At 45.3% G+C, this 25746-nt stretch overlaps 1 protein-coding gene across 3 annotated transcripts in view; it reads right to left on the bottom strand.

The window, feature by feature from the left end:
• LOC110529523 (tyrosine-protein kinase Fyn) overlaps positions 1 to 25746 on the bottom strand; it is an 86697-nt gene that overhangs the window by 4931 nt on the left and 56020 nt on the right. For 2 of the 3 annotated variants that reach the window (XM_021611768.2, XM_036984916.1), the window contains 7 exons: positions 14330 to 14595; positions 11793 to 11889; positions 7913 to 8011; positions 6751 to 6854; positions 5822 to 5971; positions 2332 to 2496; positions 64 to 243 (listed from right to left, as the gene is read on the bottom strand). In XM_021611768.2, coding sequence (XP_021467443.1) covers positions 64 to 243; positions 2332 to 2496; positions 5822 to 5971; positions 6751 to 6854; positions 7913 to 8011; positions 11793 to 11889; positions 14330 to 14585 — 1051 coding nt within the window. In that variant the 5' untranslated portion in view covers positions 14586 to 14595. Of the gene's footprint in view, positions 1 to 63; positions 244 to 1805; positions 1962 to 2331; positions 2497 to 5821; positions 5972 to 6750; positions 6855 to 7912; positions 8012 to 11792; positions 11890 to 14329; positions 14596 to 25746 lie in introns of all 3 variants that reach the window. The other variant, XM_036984918.1, reaches the window with a different exon arrangement.

Genomic DNA, 25746 nt, shown 5'->3' with positions numbered 1-25746 from the left:
TGGGTGTGTGTGTGTCTGTCTATGTGTGCATGCGTCCATTCATGGGTGTGTGATTGACAATACCTTTGCCCATGTACTCAGTGACGATGTAGATGGGTTCCTCAGACACCACAGCGTAGAGCTGCACCAGCTTGTCATGCCGGAGCTTCTTCATGATCTGGGCTTCTTCCAGGAAGGACTCAGGAGACATGGTGCCCGGCTTCAGCGTCTTCACCGCCACCTTAGTGGTGCCGTTCCACGTTCCTGTTACCCACCAATAACAAAGTAGAAGTACAGCCATCACATCTCACAACTTCTGGGGCCAGTTTCCTAGACAGTTTAATCCTAGTCTTGGACTAGGTCATTTCGGTGGAGATTATCCATTGAGCATGCTTCTTAGTCCAGGACTAGGCTCAATCTGGATCTGGAAAACTGTTCATTGATGTAGTACATCATGTCACAAAGCAAGACTTGAGACCATTTTGTTGTGAATTCAATAAGTAATACTGTGTACAATATAGTATGTACATATCTAAAAACTCAATAAACAGACAAGTCTTGCTTTGAAATACAACAACACAGCACACAACTCAGAAATGGACATTGACGTCTGCTTGCCTTTAATTCACACGCACAAAGGTTGTCCTGAGGGACAAATCAATGTGTATGACATTTATAGTGACCCTTCATTACAAATGGCTTGAGAGAGATCTGACAAGGTTTTAAACCCCACAATATACCAACAAGGGAAAGGATAATCCGTTGTAGGATAGTTAACAAAAGCAAAAGCCCTGTAAGTAAGGCCCTCTCTGGTGTCGTGCAAGTTACTGTACTGTAGCACAGTGTGAGCATGCCACTGTTCTCTACAATAGTGTACCTACAGCTTCAGGCCTTTGTGTCAGTAAGTACACTGTGAAACATTGAACCATGGAATCAGGGTCTTCTTCATACGAGGTAATTTAGCTTGTTCTGTGGCCGCGTCCCAAATAGCATCCTATTCCTGTACTACTTTTGCCCAGTGCCCAAAGGTACCTATATAAGGAATAGGATGCCATTTGGGATGCGGGCTGTCACAGTAAATAATGCCAAAATATTAACTGTGACCTAAAGGCAAGACAGACCTCGAGTCAGTGTGTGACATTTGGGATCCACATGCTTTTCTACTGCGGTGAGTTTGGGGATTTTAATTTAAGAATTTGAATAAATCCTGGAGAGCGGTGTTGATAAGTGACACAGCTATGACTGCTGGGCCTCGTCAGTCTTTTTGGGGCCTGGTACTGTGCAGGACTGTGCTGAGGTCACCCGCTGGGTTCTGAAGTAATGGGACCCTGGGTGTCACTGGCAGCAGGGTGTAGGGCTAGACTATCAGCCGGGACTAGCCCCAACCAAAACTCCAAACCCATAAACAGAATGTCCAAACATTACAACAGGACACACCCCTGATCTAAAACTCTGGACTCAAAAGTAGTTCATTTAGCCAGTTCTACACAAGATACATAAAAATAATAGTAGGATTGTATGTTTAAAAAGTTACTTTTAGACTACTGATTTAAGCCTTTAAGCCCTCAAATGAAGCATGATAAAATCATATTTGCAAAAATGTAGGGTATCCTGAAAAAAAGAACGATAACTTACATTTTCATTAACCATTACAATACAAAACTGAACCACCTGCACAAAAGTTTCATTTTGTGATTTAGAGACTGAAAATGTCCTCAGGTGATTCTATACTTAGAAAATAAATATATATATAAGTTATCAAATTTTCCTCCCGGACACCCCTCACTAGAAATGAAAAGAAAATGATGGAACTATTTTGTTCTTACCACACCACACCTCAGCAAAACATCCCGCCCCCAGCTTTACTTCGAACTCAAGTGAGTCTCTGGCGATTTCCCAGGAATCGTGAGTCAGGCCCACAGTATCAGGGGTGTAGTTCACACACACACCGGTTAAATTAAAGCACAAACCATCCGCACTCTCTACAGGGGAGGGAACATGGAAGGCAAGGCACACAGAGTTAACTACCAGGGAGAGGAACATGCAAACAGGCAGATGGAAGGCGGCCATATTGAATTGAGAGAGCAGAGTTTGTAGACATTGACAGTTTGTTGAAATCATTGTTCGTGTTTTACATGGATCACAAACTAAAAGTGTCCCTTAGGAGAGACCAAGTAATGATGATCTCATTTGACAGTAAAGACGTTTCTGACGTTCCCCTTTTCTCTAAGAAAGAGAGGTTGTGAGGAGACTGAATCTGTTCTCTGTCTGATGTCTCTGCTTTCTCAGTCAGTGTGGCCTCCTTTCATGTAGCCTGTGGTCAGACGTTTACGGAGGCGAGTCTGCCCGTACCCATCCAGACCTCCCCAAACTGCCCATTCCCCAGACGCTTGATGAGCTGCAGTGACTCTCGTGGGATCTCCCACACGTCTTTGGTTTTGACGGACAGGTCGGTGAGGCGGGGCATCCCTTTGTGGCAGGGCACTACCAAGCGACAACACAGCCCCGCTGCCCGCTCTGCAGACAGGCATGATGAGCGTGCACACACATACACACACGCATACCCACAACACACACACACGCATACAGAGACACAGAGAGAGAGAGAGATAGAGAAGAGAGGGGGGTTGAAAGAAAGCAGTTAGCAAAGCACTTTGAAGAGAGAGAGAGAGAGAGAGAGAGAAGATAGAGAGAAGAGAGAAGAGAGAGAGAGAGAGAGAGAGAGAGAGAGAGAGAGAGAGAGGATAAAGTGAGAGAGGATAGAGAGAGAGAGAAAGAAGTAGTAGCAGTCAGTTAAGGTGAACTCTTATAGCAGCACAGTTCCAGGTGCATCCAGCGGTAAGCACCACAGCAGCCAGTCAATCTGTCCCACTAAATGTCCCAGACAGTGTCTGTCCCCAGGCCATAAAGTCAAGCCTCAATCTGTCTAACGCCCTCTTAGCTACTGTTCATCAAATCACACTGAGTGCTGTTCCATCCACCCCCCCCCCCTTTAAGTATCGTACAGTACCGCATTAGGATTCTGTCGCCTCTGTTGATGACACACAGAAAGTGACATTTTTACCAGCTTCACTATATTCCTTTGAATGGAAGAAATTCAGTAAGGAATTCAGTAAGGAATTCAGCAAGAACTTCAGTAAGGAATCCAGCAAGGAATTCAGTAAGGAATTCAGTAAGGCATTCAGTAAGGAATTCAGTAAGGAATTCAGTAAGGCATTCAGTAAGGAATTCAGTAATGAATTGAAGGGTCAGTGTTGTTTAGGTTGCAGCCTGTTTTGTGTAGTGGTTGTTCTTAGTCAAAGCTAGAATGAAGTGATAAGCAAAGGTCAGATATGACTGCAACAGCCCGCTGATGGCCACATTAATGGTTCTACTCTGGTTAATGGCATGTGTGACTCCCAACACTTTATTATAATGAATGTAATTGCTTGGAGATAGCCAGCCTGTCAATCACTCCAAATGAACATTAAAACATCCTAGTTGTAATGATGGTTAAACACATAGAGACCACATAGTTAATGCACAACACGGTGCACCACAACTAGGACATTTTAATGTTCATGCAAACTAGGGAGTAAAGGAGGGTACTGTAGTCTAGATTTGAGACAGGGACAGCAGAAGCCATTGTGGCTGGTAGCTGTATGTCTATTAGTGTGTGATGATGAAAACCCGTTATCTCATCCCTGACATGAACATTTGCGTTACTTCTTTCCGCAGAGAAAGTAGATGTGTTTGCCCACCATCGATTGAAAGCGAGGCGTGTGGATGGTGCTTCCGCCGCTGTCCCTCCACTTTGATTCCCCTGACATGCAAGGGCCCCCGGCCCCCCCCGGAGATAAGGACCAGGCTGTTTGCTCAGGGTAGTAAAGGGGAGATAAAGGCTTGTGTCTCTCCAATGGGAGTGCTGTCTGACTGTGCTGCAGCCATTAAAGCCCATCGGGGCCTGTTGCTGTGACCCGGCATCAATACTGTACTTTATGTCTCAGTCTCACTATCATAAAACATGTCAATACAGCAAATGGGAGAGGCTGGCGTTGGACACACTGCATGCACACAGTAGGTATCAAAACAGTTATTTGTCCTGGTTGGCTATTAAGATAAAGTGGTATTTCTGAGATAAGGATTTCATTTTTTAAACTACACTCTTAGAAACTAAGGTCCTATCTAGAACCTAAAATGGTTATTCGTCTGTCCTCATAGGAGAACCCTTTTTGGTTCCAAGTAGAACTGTTTTTGGTTTCAGGTAGAAACCTTTTGGGTTCCATGTAGAACCCTCTGTGGAAAGGGTTCTTCATGGAACCCAAACAGGTTCTACCTGGAACCAAAAAAGGGTCTTCAAAGGGTTCAAAGCCGAATAACCATTTTAGGCACTAGATAGCACCTTAGTTTCTAAGAGTGTAGTTTGGCCTGGTGGTGTTTTGGCCTATGTGATTGCTGTTTGGCTGCGGTGGGAAAGATGCGTTGACAATATAGAAATTAAACCTCAATAAAAACCCAAGTGAGAGATCGTGAGAAAGCAAAAGGCAACAGAAGAAGCACAAGCCCTGGAAGAAAACAACAGTGGTCAAGGTCATTTGAAGAGGTGTGTTTGGACTTCACACTATATGCTCCCTGGGGTGGCAATAGAGGGCATGGAAAGACAAGGTTAATGCACTGTGACACAAACATACACACAAAATCCATACGCTTCATTTCCAGTGGACTAAGAATCGATATGTCAATGTGATAACTGGAGCACATCACCATTCTCATGGAGAGAGATATACAAATACATAGAGGTAGAGAGATGCATAAAGAGAGAAAGGGAGAGAGTAAAGTGAGAGAGATTGGGTGAGGAAAAGTCAGAGAGTGAGAGAGTGAAAGAGAGGGATAGAAAGACAGCAAAAGAGAGAGACAGAGAGCGAGAGAGAGAGAGAGAGAGAGAGAGAGAGAGAGAGAGATGTCTCATCTGACACCAACACGTGCTCATGAATGCAGTATGTCATCATCAATGGAGTGGCGTTGAACAGTCCTCGGCGTCTGCTGAGAACATGGTCTGTACGACGGGGACTAACATGCCTATTAGAGTGAACCAATTGGCCTAGTTACTCACACTAAGACTAGAGCGATCGAGTAGGCTACTTCACCCTTGCAGGGTCCCCTTTTCAAACAACAATGTGGCGCTAGTGTCACAAGTGTCTCAATAGTTGTAAAATAATTGATTTCAAAATGTGTCACTTCATCAATTATTTAATCACTTATCTGTTGCATCCTCAACCGTTTTCTGAAAGTTTAGAAAGTGCTAAGCTGAGTATTTGAAGTTTGCATTTATGTTTTACATTTACCACTAGCCCTTACTTCAATTTCACTTCAATTGCACTCTATTCCCTTCTCAAATCTGAAGAGGCCTTAACAGTGTAAATTAGATTTTACAGATGAACAGTGTCAACATAATGCACTTCTGGATCACTCCAAGGAAATGGACACCAGACAGAGGAGAAGTCTCTTGTATCTATTTAGGCTTTCCAATCATCTGCTACGTCCATATCCTGTCTCCACTATACCATAACACCAATATGACTACAGCTCTGCCTGGAGGAGTTCCACTGTACATTACTGTAACTCTAACAGGTCATCATAGCTACGCCACTCATAGATGTCTAATAAACATTCTAATAATGGTGTATGAATGGTATAACTGACTGTTTTGGTCAGCTCACTGTTACTGCAACTCCAGGCCTGCACTGAAACCGATGATAAACTAGCAATTTTTGAGGCAATATGGCTATCGTATGCATTTCAGTCATATATGTCTAACAAATGGTGTATGAATGGTGCAACTTGGACCTTTTCTGACTCTCACCTGAGTAGTGCTGTACCAGCTGCTGTAGGGTCTCAAACTGAGCCCTGGTGGTGATGTAGTAACCACCGCTGTCCAGCTTACGGATCTTATAATGCTTCACGTGGTCCCCCTTCACGTCGTCCCAGTCTCGTATGGACAGGGAGAAGGCACCTGTAGGACACACAGATGGGGAGTAGAGTGTCACTGGGAAACAATCACTTACATCATGCAGTAGCACTGAGGGTCATGGGAAATGATTGATAGTATTAACAGATACAGAATTAGATTTTATAGAATAGTCAGCTGCTCAGTTGGATAAATGAACAGTATATCAAACATTCTGTTAGACAGCTGTCCTACCATACAGGCAGTGGTGTAAAGGACTTAAGTAAAATACTTTAAAGTAACTACTTCATTTGAGGTATCTGTATTTTACTTTACTATTTATATATTTTACCATTTTTACTTTTACTTCACTACATTCCTAAAGAAAATGATGTACTTTTTACTCCATATATTTTCCCTGACACCCAAAAGTACTTGTTACATTTGGAATGCTTAACGGGACAGAAAAATGGTTCAATTCACACACTTATCAAGAGAACATCCCTGGTCATCCCTACTGCCTCTGATGCAGCGGACTCACTAAACACACATGCTTCATTTGTAAATTATGTCTGAGTGTGCCGTTGACTACCCCTATCCCTAAATACATTTTAAAAACAAGACAATTGTGCTATTTGGATTGCCTAACAGAAGTCATTTAAAATAATTTATACTTTTACTTTTGATACTTAAGTATACTTAAAACCAAATACTTTTAGACTTTTACTCAAGTAGTATTTTACTGGGTGACTTTCCTTTTTACTTGAGTCATTTTCTATTAAGGTATCTTTACTTTTACTCAAGTATGACAGTTGGGTACTTCACTTAGATGAGTTGGTGGTTACCTTTTGTAGTTTCGCTCTCTCTGATGAGATAGGTGCCACGGGGGTTACCAGTGAACAGCAGCTGCCTCTCTGCATCCTTCCGGCCTAGTTTCCCAAAGTACCAGCTATGAAGAGTGGGTAACAACGAGTGAGGGAGGCACAATCATAAACCATCCATCTTGGTTTGGTACAGACTATGTGTGTAAAGGGTCTTTGAGTTTAAAAATGATCATCTGATACACAGCGATCAGAGACACGTTGATTGTGACACCAGTCACAGGGCCAGTTAAAACTCTCACTGCAACACTGCCAATAAATCCCCATGTGGACGTGGTCTCTGAGACTAGAGGCTGAACACTGGCTAAATACATATAGAGAGGGAGCATGACATGTCTCTTACAGTAATAAGTCAGTGTTGGTGGATTGAACCACCCCCCATACAAACCCTGGCTGTTTAAGTCCATCATGCTATAGTGTACCTTGTGGTGCACCAATAGAATAATTACATCATTATTCACCAGAGTCTGATGGAGAGTGAGGTGGGGGAAGGGGCCTGTAGCACTGTCTGACACCAAGGTATATATATATATATATATATACACACACACACACACACACACACACACACACACACACACACACACACACACACACACACACACACACACACACACACACACACTCACTCGGGAAAAACTCTCACACTGTCTCTGACATTTCAAATATCTGAAAACACAGCATTTAACAATTCACACAACTCTCCTCTCTTTTATAGTGTCTAATAAAAGTGTTTTTAATGAGCCGGTGAAAGTGCCAGCTCTGCAGAGACATACTGTACAAATCCCAGTATGTTTACATTTCTCCTCAGAGCCTTGTCTTGACTGTTAACTTCAGGCACTGAGATATAGAGAGCATATCTGCGCTTGTCTAAACTTCTGACATCTTCCTCTCTCCCTGTTGTCTCAGATAGAAAACAGAGGAGAGAGAGCGAAAGAGAGTGAGAAGAGAGAGGGTTAGAGAGACAGAGAGTGTGTATGTGTGTGTGCGTGTGCGTGTGAGTGTGTGTGTGTGTGAGTGACGTGACAGGAGAATGTCACTTTGTGACCTGGTGTCTGGTGTGCCATGTATTCAGCTCTGTCAGAAAGTGTCCCAATGAAACCCAGTATGACAGATTGCTCCTCACTCCTCAGCCTGGATGGAGTCCACTGGAGCCACGTAATTACTGGGGATGTAACCATTTCCACCGGTGGTGAGGGAACGAGCATCCCACCAGTCCCCTTCACTGAGGGAGAGAGAGAGAGAAGGGGGGCAGAGAAAGGGAGGGAGAGCGATAGATGGAGAGAGAGAGAGCAGAGGAAAAGCATCATTACATGACATTCCCTACAGTATTGATCAATACACATGTGCAATACTAGTCAGTCATGGTAGGGGTGAGGCTTAAAGGGTTTAACCCTTGCTAACCAAAGGAACCCACGTGGGATCAGATGGTTTCATGTACACTATGTATTAGGAGATTGGCTATAGAAATAACAAATGAACCGCTGTGATCAATAATGCATTTGACGTAAATACATTGGGTAGCAGTACATGCCTTGTTCATATGGAATCCTATACTGTAGGGAGGCAGCATGTGTTGGCAGCACTGTCTGAATACAAGCAGGGGTTGAAAGGAGGGAGGGAGAGCTCTTAACGACCACAGCTTGCATGCCCATGCAGCCATTACCGCCTCTCTCCTGTCCTCTTTCTCTCCCTCTAACAACCGTCTCTCCATCACGCTCACTCTCCTGTCCTCCCAACACACTGGCCTCGTTTACATCCCTCTCTCCCTCGCACATTTCATTTCATCTTTCTTTTTATATCTCCACTTCCTGACACACTTAACTGTTATCCCTCGCTGTCTCTCAAACACAGTATAGTCCCTTCTTCTTTTCAGCACCAGACTGCATTACATTCTTAATCTCCCTGTATTCCTGTCAATGTATTCCACAGTACCGCACCACTCATTCATTGATCCTCTCCTCCCCAGCCTCCTCCCTGTTTTCCCCTTTCCCCTGACTCCTCCACAACACCATCAAAAACACACATGGAAAGCACAGGAGACATAGGTGATGCCTTAAGGAGTGGTCCATTATTTGCTAGCCCGCACACACACACGCATGCACGCACGCACGCACACACACACACACACACACACACACACACACACACACACACACACACACACACACAAACACTGGTCCCTCAAACATAGTCTCCCCCACACACAGAACCACCTACCACTGTCTACTACTACATCCCTAGTAGCGGCCTTTCATTTGTCCTGAATAAAAACATGACGGGTTTCATTTGTTCTGAGAGGACAATGGATGTTACATCTGGAGGGCTAGTGTGTTCAAGCTAACACGCTAACGCCAACAGCTGAGAGGAATGATGGACTGCTGGGAGGAAAGGAGGAGCGAGAAAGGCAGAGAGAGCAGGCGAAAGAGTGAGAGAGAGAGACAGAGAGGGACGGGATGGACCCCAGTCCATTCACCACTTCTGTCTTCTTAAACAAACGCTCTTTAAACCAAGTCGGCTGCGCCGCAAAGACAGAAAACAACAACATGGGTAAACAAACAAAGAACCAGCCTTCTCCCATCTCCAGAAGTACTGTTATGCTTCAACTAACTTCTTTCCCTGTGGTCACTGCTAATGACAGAGTAATCATTAAATAAAACATCTGTGGTATTTCCTGCATATTTCTGAGGTAGTTTTACAAAAACAGACTGTGAAAAAATGTGCTAAATGTGCAATTGCATGATGAAGACGTATACACGTGTCCTCTTGTTACAGCAATCATGTTATAGGAAACTATTCTAAGCAATCAGAATCAAACATTATAAACACTTGAGTCTTATTGTTTGGGATGCTTCCCTGTAACGTGTTGTTTGCATTCACCAAGCTCAGCGATTCATTGAGAAGATGCCACCATAATACAACACAACAGACCCTGTGCTCAGTAGCCACAGGATTCCCATGGCTGCTCACGTGATTCCCTGCCTGAACAGGCATCTACCATGTACTGTCTGTTTGCCAGGCAGCCTGGCCTGAGAGGGAGAGACTGGGCCTGGGATGGGTGCAGTTACTCTTCTCTCCAGCAGGGGGCAGTGTGCCAAGCTAGAACAGTGCCTGGATGCTGCCAGGGAGGGAAGTTAGAATTGAGGGAGGCGTGGGCGGACGGAGGGTGGATGATGGAGGGCTGAGGCTGCAGCTCTGACTGGCCACTGGCCAGGAGGAGAAGATGAAGGGAGGAGAGGAGGAGGGGAAGAGGGGAGGATAGCATAGAGAGGGTCCTAATGATGATGTCTTCCTGCCTTTGCTCTAGATGGGTGGGCAGTGGGTGGTGGTGGTTAAACGTGTGCTACTGGGGTATGAGGAGCAGCCCTTCCACACGGGAGAAAGGACAGGATGTCAGCTGTTAAAGCAGTATTGACGGGTATGGAGACTGGTGAGTATCCCCTGTGCTGTCTGGGCTTTAGGTTGAAAAACTACATGGGTGAACATAAACATGGGGACAGTGGAGGAGGAGCTGGGAAATCACAAACCTAAACAGACACAGACAGTCATACTTCTGAGAGAATATATCAAATGACATTTTTCAGTGTGTCACTAAAGCCTGCTGAGAAGGAAAAACCATTCCACATCCCCCCACCTCAAACTAAAGCAGACTGAAGAACAACACAAAACCATTCCACATCCCCCACCTCAAACTTAAGCAGACTGAAGAACAACACAAAACCATTCCACATCCCCCACCTCAAACTAAAGCAGACTGAAGAACAACACAAAACCATTCCACATCCCCCCACCTCAAACTAAAGCAGACTGAAGAACAACACAAAACCATTCCACATCCCCCACCTCAAACTAAAGCAGACTGAAGAACAACACAAAACCATTCCACATCCCCCCACCTCAAACTAAAGCAGACTGAAGAACAACACAAAACCATTCCACATCCCCCACCTCAAACTAAAGCAGACTGAAGAACAACACAAAACCATTCCACATCCCCCACCTCAAACTAAAGCAGACTGAAGAACAACACAAAACCATTCCACATCCCCCACCTCAAACTAAAGCAGACTGAAGAACAACACAAAACCATTCCACATCCCCCACCTCAAACTAAAGCAGACTGAAGAACAACACAAAACCATTCCACATCCCCCACCTCAAACTAAAGCAGACTGAAGAACAACACAAAACCATTCCACATCCCCCACCTCAAACTAAAGCAGACTGAAGAACAACACAAAACCATTCCACATCCCCCACCTCAAACTAAAGCAGACTGAAGAACAACACAAAACCATTCCACATCCCCCACCTCAAACTAAAGCAGACTGAAGAACAACACAAAACCATTCCACATCCCCCACCTCAAACTAAAGCAGACTGAAGAACAACACAAAACCATTCCACATCCCCCACCTCAAACTAAAGCAGACTGAAGAACAACACAAAACCATTCCACATCCCCCACCTCAAACTAAAGCAGACTGAAGAACAACACAAAACCATTCCACATCCCCCACCTCAAACTAAAGCAGACTGAAGAACAACACAAAACCATTCCACATCCCCCACCTCAAACTAAAGCAGACTGAAGAACAACACAAAACCATTCCACATCCCCCACCTCAAACTAAAGCAGACTGAAGAACAACACAAAACCATTCCACATCCCCCACCTCAAACTAAAGCAGACTGAAGAACAACACAAAACCATTCCACATCCCCCACCTCAAACTAAAGCAGACTGAAGAACAACACAAAACCATTCCACATCCCCCACCTCAAACTAAAGACCCCTGCCTGTTCCATACAATTTAAATGCTGATGTCTTGAAAATGGAAATAAAACTTATTTTACAGTCATTCCAACACCTTTCCCGGTCAAAGTGATAAACCTAGGCAGCCAGGCTACCTGAGTGATTCTAATATGATATTTACATCTAGAATATAGACCTTTTCCCACTGTCAGTGCAGTAGGTGTGATGTGTGATAAGTGGCTGTACTTACGTGCTGTTGATAATCTGAAACCTCTCCCCTTTCCTGAAGCTGAGGTCGTCCTCTGTCCGCGCCTCATAGTCATAAAGTGCCACAAAGAGGGTAACTCCTGCCGAGAGAAAACACACAGCGTCAGCACTCAAGCGATTAGGAAGTGCAGCAAATGAACCTTAGAGTCTGAGAGACTAACATTGAACTGACTGACCCTGGAAGGGAAGCTGGGTGCACGGTAGTTTTTATACTAGAGTCTGCAGTCATTTCTGGATGCAGTGGATATACTAAGCTGTAGTGAATTGAATGTGAAATCATCCATTAAATTGGTGACAGTATAAATAGCTGGAAATAAGCCTTCATACAGTATTGGACATCTTTCACCTGAAAGGTAGCATACAAACACTGCAGCAATTATGAATGGAAAAGGTCCTTCATACAATCTTTCAGCAGGAGACAGTCCAAGGAGACAAGCTGAGAGAGGATCTAGGGAGACAGGCTGAGAGTGTCCAAGGAGACAAGCTGAGATAGAATCTAGGGAGACAGGCTGAGAGTGTCCAAGGAGACAAGCTGAGAGAGGATCTAGGGAGACAGGCTGAGAGAGAATCTAGGGAGACAGGCTGAGAGTGTCAAAGGAGACAAGCTGAGAGAGGATCTAGGGAGACAGGCTGAGAGAGAATCTAGGGAGACAGGCTGAGAGTGTCCAAGGAGACAAGCTGAGAGAGGATCTAGGGAGACAGGCTGAGAGAGGATCTAGGGAGACAGGCTGAGAGTGTCCAGGGAGACAGGCTGAGAGAGGATCTAGGGAGACAGGCTGAGAGTGTCAAAGGAGACAAGCTGAGAGAGGATCTAGGGAGACAGGCTGAGAGTGTCCAGGGAGACAGGCTGAGAGAGAATCTAGGGAGACAGGCTGAGAGAGGATCTAGGGAGACAGGATGAGAGAGGATCTAGGGAGACTGGCTGAAAGAGGGTCCAGGGAAAGAGGCTGAGAGAGGGTCCAGGGAGTCAGACTGAGAGAGAGTCCAGGGAGACAGGCTGAGAGAGAGAACAGGGAGACAGGCTGAGTGAGAGTCCAGGGAGACAGGCTGAGAGAGAGAACAGGGAGACAGGCTGAGTGAGTCCAGGGAGACAGGCTGAGTGAGAGAGAGAGTCCAGGGAGACAGGCTGAGAGAGAACAGGGAGACAGGCTGAGTGAGAGAGAGAGTCCAGGGAGACAGGCTGAGAGAGAGAACAGGGAGACAGGCTGAGAGGGAGTCCAAAGAGAGAGGGGCTGAGCCTGCTCCATCTACCCAGGCAGTCTGCTGAATCTCTCAGCATAAGTCTCCACAAGTCTAAAGAGCTTTCTTTATTCATCTCCTTTCCCTGATCTGAAAGGACTTGATGCACCACAGCAATATGGTGGTGGTGGAAGCCTAGACAGTCTTTTGAGTGTTGGGACAGTGTTGAGTGTACGGTGGAAATGAATAGTCTGTGCTTTAAGAGCAAGGCCCTTGGGGATAGTAGCAGTGAGAAGAGAACAAGCTGCTGCCTTTCACATGACACAGAACAGAGAGAGAGTAAGAGGGAGAGAGTAAGAGGGAGAGAGTAATAGAGAGAGAAAGAGAGAGAGAGAGAGAGAGAGAGAGAGAGAGAGAGAGAGAGAGAGAGAGAGAGAGAGAGAAAGAGAGAACGAGAGAGAGAGAGAGAGAGAGAGAGAAAGAGAGAGAGAGAGAGAGAGAGAGGATGCACACAGGGGGATTTTGCATGCCACACCTCTGATGCATCTACCTGTCACAAGATACTAACAGACTGCATGACTTCTGAAGAAATGCCTCCACATCTCCTCCACTTACAAGAAACCCCTAGCAAGCCAGAATACAACAACCAGGCTTTGGTTATGCATGGTTTATTATTTATTATATATTTACTACAGTAATCTGAGGATTGGCATGTGAGTGAGGCCCATTCAATTCAGTAATTTAAGGTCACGGTACATACAGTACTAGCTGTGAATTTCCGTTCAGACTGTTGACTAAGTGCAAACAGATCAAATGATTCCCGATAGAATGTCACAAACGGCACCTCATCTATGAGCTTGAAATGCAAAATGGTGCCTGCCTGTTAGACAGACAAGGCAGTACCACTATTTTGTCATGAAAGTGGTTTAGAGAGAGAGAGAGAGAGAGAGAAAGAGAGAGAGAGAGAGAGAGAGAGAGAGAGAGAGAAAGAGAGAGAGAGAGAGAGACAGTTTGTACCAAAGTTAAACCCCCTTGTCCCCTGCAACTGACAGTGGATTTGGATCATTTTGGGACAGAAATAATCCACACTTGATGGAAGCTGTGTTAATTAAGTGGAAACGCTGTAGCTCCTCTTGTAGCAGCAGAGGCTCAGTGAAACATAAAGGATATCCTGACTGGGAATATTCTCTATGTAAACAATGAACCCACCCTACAAAGGGCTGTGCAAGCGCCGGCCGGACGTTCAAACACAGGGCCGAGGGGCCGGGACTGGGCTGTGAGGTGAAGCGGGTCCAGGGAAGTCAGGAGAGGGGCTAAAGGGGAACGTATGGACACCCCTACCTGTTCCGCCACGGGTGCGTAGGGTCCCGGTGTGGGAGGAGGTGTTGACCCCTCCGAAGACGGTCATCCCCTGGCCGACAGGCGCCTGGAAGTTGTTGAAGTTGGGGATGGCGGTGACCCCGAAGCTGGGATAGTGCTGGTGCTGCGGCGTGGGATCGGCGCCATAGCGGAAGCCTGTGGCACTCTGGGAGATGCTGGTGTCTCGGTCGTCTGTGAGTTTCGTTGCTTCTTTATCCTTGCATTGTACACAGCCCATTATCTATATTCTACACAGAGAGAAACACAGAGAAACAGAGAGAAACACAGAGAAGAAGAAGAGGGATTATCAACTTGCTTGTAAATCAATAGAACATCTAGTCTGAAAAGGAAAAGGAAGGTTACAGGGCTGATGACAAGCCACAATACATGGAATAGAGGTGTACTTTAACATTGTTCTTGGTTTGCTCTCCTCTCTCCTCAGATGACATGTCCTTGTCTCATTAGAGAAATGCTGTCTCTCAAGGAGCACTAGGAGGTTTATAGCCTGACACACACACGCGCACACACACGCGCACACACACACAAACGCACGCGCGCACATACACACACACACGCACGCATACACACACAGCAGAGCTCTGGATGACTCACACAAACACTGTGTCTCTTTCACGGCCAGGGGAAAAAAAATACACTCAGATATACACTCGTGTTGGGGAAGGAGAGCTAGTCGGGGAGAAGGGGACCCATGGAGGATCGGTCATAGGGGTATTCACTCATCCATTATTCCATGATAACATCACTGCCAGCATCGACTGGCCGGTCCTATGGGTGGGAGGTGGGGGGAGTGTGGATGTTGCTTCTGTCTGTTAATAAGGAGACAGGACATATTTCCAGTAGGACATCTCTATGTTTCTTCCGACACTATTACTAAACCAAGTATAGTCTCCTTTTATGGTATAACCTAGGTCTTCAAATACTGGTATGTAAACACACCTACAGACAAGAAAACATGTTCAAATACCTTCTGTAGAGACTGTTTATGCCTTGGCTGTGATGGTATTGGCACAAAATTAAAGCGTATAAAGTTTATCAACTAGCAAGTGCTGGGGAAGATTACCACAGGACAGAATTATTCACCCTGTGACCATTGATGTGATCTCTTTACCAGCCTACAAAATAAACATGAAAATAACACTGTCTGTGTAGACCAGAACAGACAAACAGACTGTAAATTGCAGTGTTCCCTTGGAGACAGACTGCTGATCTAGTCCTCAGCTATCTAGTCCTCAGCCACGACTGCCCTCAAACGTGTCATTTGAAAATATTCAGGATTTCAATTATAGGTCGACCGATTAATTAATTAGTTTTCATAACAATCGGAAATCGGTAATTTCGTTATTTTTTTTATTTTTTTATTTTACACCTTTATTTAACTAGGCAAGTCAGTTAAGAACATTCTTATTTTCAACGACGGCCTAGGAACGGTGGGTTAACTGTCTCGTTCAGGGGCAGAACGACAGATTTGTACCTTGTCAGCTTGGGGATTCAATCTTGCAACCTTACAGTTAACTAGTCCAACGCTCTAACCACCTGCCTCACGAGGAGCCCGCCTGTTACGCGAATGCAGTAAGAAGCCAAGGTAAGTTGCTAGCTAGCATTAAACTTAATCAATCATAATCACTAGTTATAACTACACATGGTTGATGATATTACTAGTTTATCTAGCGTGTCCTGCGTTGCATATAATCGATGCAGTGCGCATTCGTGAAAAAGGACTGTCGTTGCTCCAATGTGTACCTAACCTAAATACCAATGCCTTTCTTAAAATCAATACACAGAAGTATATATTTTTAAACCTGCATATTTAGCTAAAAGAAATCCAGGTTAGCAGGCAATATTAACCAGGTGAAATTATGTCACTTCTCTTGCATTCATTGCACGCAGAGTCAGGGTATAGGCAACAGTTTGGGCCGCCTAATTTGCCAGAATTTTAAGTAATTATGACATAACATTGAAGGTTGTGCAATGTAACAGGAATATTTAGACTGATGGATGCCACCCGTTAGATAAAATACGGAACATTTCCGTATTTTACTGAAAGAATAAACGTCTTGTTTTCAAGATGATAGTTTCCGGATTCGTCCATATTAATGACCTAAGGCTCACATTTCTGTGTATTATTACAAATGGTATAGAGAGAAATAGTCCTATAATTCCTATAATAACTACAACCTAAAATTTCTTAGCTGGGAATATTGAAGAGTCATGATAAAAGGAACCACCAGCTTTCATATGTTCTCATGTTCTGAGCAAGGAACTGAAACGTTAGCTTTCTTACATGGCACATATTGCACTTTTACTTTCTTCTCCAACACTTTGTTTTTGCATTATTTAAACCAAATTCAACATGTTTCATTATTTATTTGAGGCTAAATTGATTTTATTGATGTATTATATTAAGTTAAAATAAGTGTTCATTCACTATTGTTGTAATTGTCATCATTACAAATACATGTAAAAAATTGTCTGATTAATCGGTATCGGCTTTTTTTGGTCCTCCAATAATCGGTATCGGTGTCGTAAAATCATAATCGGTCAACCTCTAATTTCAATAAGAGCCCTGTTTCCCTTGCACTGTCGGTCTCTGTCTGTCTCTCTCTCTATCCTTATTTTTATCTCCTCTCTCTCTCTCCCTCTTCCCTCTCTCTGATCTCTCTTTCCCTCTTTCCAAGCCTCCTGGCCTGGTGTGTTGTGTCTATTCCATCTCTTCTGATAGAAGAAGGAAGTGCAGTCTGCAGTCACTTAAGACACATGGGAGAAAGAATGTGGTCCAGTATGCTTCCCTTTGGCCAGAGGGAAAAAACAAGGCCCAAATTATAGGAAGCCCTCCTCCCTTCCATCAATCAGCACAGCTGACACACAATGGCCACCCATTGAGCATGGTCAAGGTCCAGAACCTGCTTCCCACATCATCACTGACTGACGGTCGCATGCATGGCAAATGGAGAGAGAGAGAGAGAGAGAGAGAGAGAGAGAGAGAGAGAGAGAAAGGATAAATAGAGAGAGAGAGAGAGAGAGAGAGAGAGAGAGAGAGAGAGAGAGAGAGAGAGAGAAAGAGCATCAGGATTCCCAATCCATTAAAGTTTAAACAACTGAGCAATACACATATTGGTTTAAAGTTGTAGATTAAGGCTAAATCCACACAGATACAGTGATCAGATAAAAAGGAATCTCTGTGACATTATCCAGTCTCATATAATAAATAACATATCAGACAGCGGCTAGTATTTGGCCTCTGACCGTGACCTGGCAACCAATGAATCCCTGGCTCCGCAAAACGACGTGCGAATGCTACAATGACTCAGTGGGCTAACACTGTAATACACCACAACAAGCCCTAGACAGGAAGAGAGCCAAAAATCAGATAACTGTAACGGTCAGTGGTGGATTCCACAGCATCTCTAATCGTCTTCAACTTGTAGCATCACTTAAAATGCTCAAAGTTGCTTGATAATCTATCTCATAACATAGCCGCTGGGCAGCAGAGAGAGATTGGATTGGCTTCTAGACATCGACATTTGTATTGATCTCTGTTATCCGGTCAGAGGGCTTGGCTTGTGTTGTGGTAAATGTCAGAGTAATCTGTGGAAGCAGGATGTTGTTAACTGAATACAGTCAAAGCTGCCTCTGGTAACAGCACAGTACTAAAGGGGATTCCAAAGGAGCCAAATGGAACAGGTTGTTGCTGTGTAGATGACTGGAGATGTTGAGCATGGCAAGCACGCCATACACACACACACACACACACACACACACACACACACACACACACACACACACACACACACACACACACACACACACACACACAGCAGTGTGTAGTCAGCTACAACCCTATCACAGAGTACTGCAAGACCACTCACAGTGTTGTTATTCTACCGTTCAGTAGGCAGCTATGAGACCGCCCTCACAGCAGGAGACAAACAGACAGCCACAACAGAGCCTCAGCCCAGTACGAATCCTGCTCACTGCGGACCCCTCAACACAGGCTAGGGACTGAGCTTAGCATCACTGCTCCCTTAGTTTGAACCCAACCTCTTTCATCTCTTTCTTTGCCCCCTTCCCTCCTGTTGAGAAAACAGAAAACACCTGCTAGCCATAGGCGCTTGTATTGTTGTTAACTCCTTCTCTCCTCCCCTTCCTCTGCTGCAGAATAACAGCCTGAAACCAACTGATAGCCATCAGCACAGTGTTTCATATAGAAACCAACTGATATCCATCAGCACAGTGTTTCATATAGAAACCAACTGATATCCATCAGCACAGTGTTTCATATAGAAACCAACTGATAGCCATCAGCACAGTGTTTCATATAGAAACCAACTGATATCCATCAGCACAGTGTTTCATATAGAAACCAACTGATAGCCATCAGCACAGTGTTTCATATAGGAACAGACTGATAGCCATCAGCACAGTGTTGCATATAGAAATCAACTGATAGCCATCAGCACAGTGTTTCATATAGAAACCAACTGAAAGCCTTCAGCACAGTGTTTCATATAGAAACCAACTGATATCCATCAGCACAGTGTTGCATATAGAAACCAACTGATAGCCATCAGCACAGTGTTTCATATAGAAACCAACTGATAGCCTTCAGCACAGTGTTTCATATAGAAACCAACTGATAGCCATCAGCACAGTGTTTCATATAGGAACAGACTGATAGCCATCAGCACAGTGTTTCATATAGAAACCCCATATCCGTATCACTTTTCTTCTCATCAGATTGGCTCAACCAATCAGATCAATGGTCCTTCATGGAAAACCAATTATAAAGCAGAACATGAACAGAAGCTAGTTAAAGTAAAGGCCATTCATATAGGATCTAGTAGGACCAAATTCATTAATATATTTAATTGAAAGATCTAAAACGTTGAAGGATCTAAGGCTGCTTTAAATTAAATAAAAAGCAGAAGGGATGACAATTGATTAAAACAAGTTAAAGAGGTGTCAACTTTTACCATATGTTGTGTAATCTGTCTCTCAACAAAGAGGAGAGGAGATAGGGGATAAAACCAGATCCATCCACAGATCCAGGTCAAATATTAATGGAGTGGTTGTGGAAACTCAAGGTTGGCATGCCTCAGAGTCTGTCGGGCTAGCCGCAAGAGAGCTGCAGAGGGACCAAACGCCCTGGATGGAAGCATGTATATTTCATAGGGGGTGATGAGGTGGGAAGGGTGAATCACTAGTATACACTGTCACATTATGCCCTGGGGGGAGAGCCTTTTATCACCACTCTTTACACGGATGGTCTGGACAATTTTGGGACACCCTCTGTCTGGACAGAACACCTCAGGCTTTACATGAAGCCATCATCTCTGAGCAGAGAGTAGGGAGGAGGAGAGGGAAAGAAAATGGAAGCTTATACAGGACATACACTGAGTGTACAAAACATTAAGAATACCTTCCTAATATTCAGTTGCAGCCCCCTTCTGCCCTCAGAACAGTCTCAAGTCTGCCCAACGCCGCCAGCGCCGTCCGTCTGCCCAGCGCCGCCAGCGCCGCCCGTCTGCCCAGCGCCAGCGCCGCCCGTCTGCCCAACGCCGCCAGCGCCGCCCGTCTGCCCAACGCCGCCAGCGCCGCCCGTCTGCCCAGCGCCGCCAGTGCCGCCCGTCTGCTCAGCGCCGCCAGTGCCGCCCGTCTGCCCAGCGCCGCCAGTGCCGCCCGTCTGCCCAGCGCCGCCAGTGCCGCCCGTCAGCCAGGGGCCGCCAGTGCCGCCCGTCAGCCAGGGGCCGCCAGTGCCGCCCGTCAGCCAGGGGCCGCCAGTGCCGCCCGTCAGCCAGGGGCCGCCAGTGCCGCCCGTCAGCCAGGGGCCGCCAGTGCCGCCAGTCAGCCAGGGGCCGCCAGTGCCGCCAGTCAGCCCAGCGCCAGTGCCGCCAGTCAACCAGGGGCCGCCAGTGCCCGCCAGTCAGCCAGGGGCCGCCAGTGCCGCCAGTCAGCCAGGGGCCGCTAGAGCCCCTCCGCCCGGAGCAGCTGCCCCTCTGTCCCGAGCAGCTGCCCCTATGTCCCGAGCAGCTGTCCCTCTGTCCCGAGCAGCTGTCCCTCTGTCCCGAGCAGCTGTCCCTCTGTCCCGAGCAGCTGTCCCTCTGTCCCGAGCAGCTGTCCCTCTGTCCCGAGCAGCTGTCCCTCTGTCTCGAGCAGCTGTCCCTCTGTCCCGAGAAGCTGCCCCTCTGTCCCAAGCAGCCCCTCTGTCCAGTGGGGTCATTGAGAGGGGTGGGCATGGTGAGTAAGCCACGGAGGCGGACAATAAGGCGGACTAAGACAATGGCGAAGTGGGGTCCGCGTCCCGCGCCAGAGCCGCCACCGCGGACAGACGCCCACCCAGACCCTCCCCTATAGGTCAAGGTTTTGCGGCCGGAGTCCGCACCTTTGGGGGGGGGGTACTGTCACGTTCTGACCTCTATTTCCTTTGTTTTGTATTTATTTAGTATGGTCAGGGCGTGAGTTGGGTGGGCAGTCTATGTTTGTTTTTCTATGTTTTGGGGCAGTTCTATGTTTTCGGTCTAGTATGGTTCTCAATCAGAGGCAGGTGTCATTAGTTGTCTCTGATTGAGAATCATACTTAGGTAGCCTGGGTTTCACTGTGTGTTTGTGGGTGATTGTTCCTGTCTTTGTGTTTGCACCAGATAGGGCTGTTTTGAGTTCTCACGTTTCTTGTTTTCGTTAGTTTGTTCATGTATAGTGTCTTCCTTAAAATACAATGAACAACCACCACGCTGCGTTTTGGTCCGCCTCAACTTCACAACAAGAGAATCGTTACACTCACCCCTTTCATCTACACAAATTCAGATGACATCAATAAGGGATCATAGCTTTCACCTGGATTCACCTGGTCAGTGTATGTCATGGAAAGAGCAGTGCTCTTAATGTTTTGTACACTCCTATGTATATTTGTGGGTCTGTAGATATTTGGGTGAGCTCATCTCAATGACCTAGTCATTAATGTGTGTCTCAAAGTCATGCCAGGTCAATGACGTGGCCCACGAAGCCAGTCATGTCTCTCTCTCGCCCCTGCAGAGCCAGACAAAGGATCAAGATGTTTGGTTTTGTTCTCTCACTTCAGTTCTGTGCGTGTAAAATATTACTCTGCCTCTGTGTCATGCCCTTCATCAGAGTGAATGTTAAAACAAACTTCCAGACAGAGAGAGAGAGCATCAGGTCTACAGAGATAATGAGATAGAAGATGATTAAGTGGGGCGAGAGGATACGGAGGGGAGGAGGACAATGCCTGTCTAAGAGAGGGACAGATGAATAGAGAAGCCCACTAATACACCCACCCAAGCCCCATCCTGCGACCTAAGAGGCATGCACCAGATGCACAGCATGCTCTGCTCACACCTAATGGTCCAAGCCTAAATAAGTAAATGCTCTCAACAAAGAAAAATGTCCTTCTGTGTGCTACCAATATCCCCCCACTAAAATCCCCATACTTTAATGAAGACGGCTTCTCCATCCTAGAGGGAGAGAACAATAATTTCCAGACCCAGAAACATGTACTAGTTTGTGGCAAAATACACCAATTTCTTCCTCAGGGTCGGGGGGTGAGACAGGGATGCAGCTTGAGCTCCACCCTCTTCAATATACAGTGCCTTGCGAAAGTATTCGGCCCCCTTGAACTTTGCGACCTTTTGCCACATTTCAGGCTTCAAACATAAAGATATAAAACTGTATTTTTTTGTGAAGAATCAACAACAAGTGGGACACAATCATGAAGTGGAACGACATTTATTGGACATTTCAAACTTTTTTAACAAATCAAAAACTGAAAAATTGGGCGTGCAAAATTATTCAGCCCCCTTAAGTTAATACTTTGTACCGCCACCTTTTGCTGCGATTACAGCTGTAAGTCGCTTGGGGTATGTCTCTATCAGTTTTGCACATCGAGAGACTGACATTTTTTCCCATTCCTCCTTGCAAAACAGCTCGAGCTCAGTGAGGTTGGATGGAGAGCATTTGTGAACAGCAGTTTTCAGTTCTTTCCACAGATTCTCGATTGGATTCAGGTCTGGACTTTGACTTGGCCATTCTAACACCTGGATATGTTTATTTTTGAACCATTCCATTGTAGATTTTGCTTTATGTTTTGGATCATTGTCTTGTTGGAAGACAAATCTCCATCCCAGTCTCAGGTCTTTTGCAGACTCCATCAGGTTTTCTTCCAGAATGGTCCTGTATTTGGCTCCATCCATCTTCCCATCAATTTTAACCATCTTCCCTGTCCCTGCTGAAGAAAAGCAGGCCCAAACCATGATGCTGCCACCACCATGTTTGACAGTGGGGATGGTGTGTTCAGCTGTGTTGCTTTTACGCCAAACATAACGTTTTGCATTGTTGCCAAGAAGTTCAATTTTGGTTTCATCTGACCAGAGCACCTTCTTCCACATGTTTGGTGTGTCTCCCAGGTGGCTTATGGCAAACTTTAAACAACACTTTTTATGGATATCTTTAAGAAATGGCTTTCTTCTTGCCACTCTTCCATAAAGGCCAGATTTGTGCAATATACGACTGATTGTTGTCCTATGGACAGAGTCTCCCACCTCAGCTGTAGATCTCTGCAGTTCATCCAGAGTGATCATGGGCCTCTTGGCTGCATCTCTGATCAGTCTTCTCCTTGTATGAGCTGAAAGTTTAGAGGGACGGCCAGGTCTTGGTAGATTTGCAGTGGTCTGATACTCCTTCCATTTCAATATTATCGCTTGCAGTGCTCCTTGCGATGTTTAAAGCTTGGGAAATCTTTTTGTATCCAAATCCGGCTTTAAACTTCTTCACAACAGTATCTCGGACCTGCCTGGTGTGTTCCTTGTTCTTCATGATGCTCTCTGCGCTTTTAACGGACCTCTGAGACTATCACAGTGCAGGTGCATTTATACGGAGACTTGATTACACACAGGTGGATTGTATTTATCATCATTAGTCATTTAGGTCAACATTGGATCATTCAGAGATCCTCACTGAACTTCTGGAGAGAGTTTGCTGCACTGAAAGTAAAGGGGCTGAATAATTTTGCACGCCCAATTTTTCAGTTTTTGATTTGTTAAAAAAGTTTGAAATATCCAATAAATGTCGTTCCACTTCATGATTGTGTCCCACCTGTTGTTGATTCTTCACAAAAAAATACAGTTTTATATCTTTATGTTTGAAGCCTGAAATGTGGCAAAAGGTCGCAAAGTTCAAGGGGGCCGAATACTTTCGCAAGGCACTGTATATACAGTATCAATGACTTGGCAAGGGCACTAGAACAGTCTGCAGCACCCGGCCTCACCCTACTAGACTCTGAAGTCAAATGTCTACTGTTTGCAGATGATCTGGTGCTTCTGTCCCCAACCAAGGAGGGCCTACAGCAGCACCTAGATCTTCTGCACAGATTCTGTCAGACTTGGGTCCTGACAGTTAATCTAGGTAAGACATAAATAATGGTGTTCCAAAAAAGGTCCAGTTGCCAGGGCCATAAATACAAATTCCACCTAGACACCGTTGCCCTAGAGCACACAAAAAATGATACTTACCTTGGCCGAAACATCAGCACCACAGGTAACGATCTGAGAGGCAAGGAAAGAAGGGCCTTCTACGCCATCAAAGGGAACATCAATTTCAACATACCAATTAGGATTTGGCTAAAAATACTTGAATCAGTCATAGAGCCCATTGCCCTTTATGGTTGTGAGGTCTGGGGTCCGCTCACCAACCAAGACTTCACAAAATGGGACAAACACCAAATTGAGACTCTGCACGCAGAATTCTGCAAAAATATCCTTTGTGTACAACGTAGAACACCAAATAATGCATGCAGAGCAGAATTAGGCCGATACCCACTAATTATCAAATTCCAGAAAAGAGACGTTAAATTCTATAACCACCAAAAAGGAAGCGATTCCCAAACCTTCCATAACAAAGCCATCACCTACAGAGAGATGAACCTGGAGAAGAGTCCCATAAGCAAGCTGGACCTGAAGCTCTGTTCACAAACACAAACACACCCTACAGAGCCCCAGGACAGCAGCACAATTAGACCCAACCAAATCATGAGAAAACAAAAAGATAATTACTTGACACATTGGAAAGAATTAACAAAAAAACAGAGCAAACTAGAATGCTATTTGGCCCTAAACAGAGAGTACACAGCGGCAGAATACCTGACCACTGTGACTGACCCAAAATTAAGGAAAGCTTTGACTATGTACAGACTCAGTGAGCATAGCCTTGCTATTGAGAAAGGCCGCCGTAGGCAGACATGGCTCTCAAGAGAAGACAGTGTGTGCTCACTGCCCATAAAATGAGGTGGAAACTGAGCTGCACTTCCTAACCTCCTGCCCAATGTATGACCATATTAGAGATACATATTTCCCTCAGATTACACAGATGCACAAAGAATTCGAAAAAAAATCCAATTTTGATAAACTCCCATATCTACTGGGTGAAATTCCACAGTGTGCCATCACAGCAGCAAGATTTGTGACCTGTTGCCACGAGAAAAGGGCAACCAGTGAAGAACAAACACCACTGTAAATACAACCCATATTTATGCTTATTTATTTTCCCTTGTGTACTTTAACCATTTGTACATTGATATGACATTTGTAATGTCTTTATTGCTGTGAAACTTCTGTATGTGTAGTGTTTACTGTTCATTTTTATTGTTTATTTCACTTTTGTATTTTATCTACCTCACTTGCGTTGGCAATGTTAACACGTTTCCCATGCCAATAAAGCCCCTTGAATTGAATTGAATTGAGAGAAGGGGAGAGAGAAAGAGAGAGGGAGAGAGAAGGGTAGAGAGAAAGAGAGAGAGAAAGAGAGAGGGAGAGAGAAGGGGAGAGAGAAAGAGAGAGGGAGAGAGAGAGGGAGAGAGAAAGAGAGAGGGAGGTTAACAAAGTGTGAGAGAGGGAGGAGAAGGAGGAGGCGGAGCACAGCTCTTGACAAACACTTGACAAAAGGAGCCGGATAATGATCAGTGCTGGGCGTCACATGCAGAGAGACTCAGTCTGCCAGGGAACGGCCTTGCCTCTGTGCTCTCAGTGTGCTTACAGCCAGCCACATCACGAGCAGGCCTGCCTGACTGTCTGTGCTATTCAAGGTTAACGCTCAGAGGCTTATGGCTCTTTCCTTCCACACACAATCACCAACCTACACTTAACATGAACAGGAAGACAAACACGGCACCCAACACACGCAATCTAAAACCACCCTTCTTAGTATGAGCACATGCGAGATCTCAAGAAACAATGCGATGGGAGAAAGGTCAGTGGGCCGCTCATTTCCCTCAAAACAGTGTGTGTGTGTGCGTGTGTGTGTGTGTGTGTGTCAGAGTATTTATGTGTGCGTGTATGTGTGACAGAGAGAAAAAAGGGAAGCAAAGAAGTTATGTG

The sequence above is a fragment of the Oncorhynchus mykiss genome, chromosome 8, assembly GCF_013265735.2.
Source record: "Oncorhynchus mykiss isolate Arlee chromosome 8, USDA_OmykA_1.1, whole genome shotgun sequence".
NCBI lineage: Eukaryota > Metazoa > Chordata > Actinopteri > Salmoniformes > Salmonidae > Oncorhynchus > Oncorhynchus mykiss.
The sequence above is the reverse complement of the archived record's forward strand: the minus strand, read 5'-3'. Positions and strand labels throughout refer to the sequence as shown.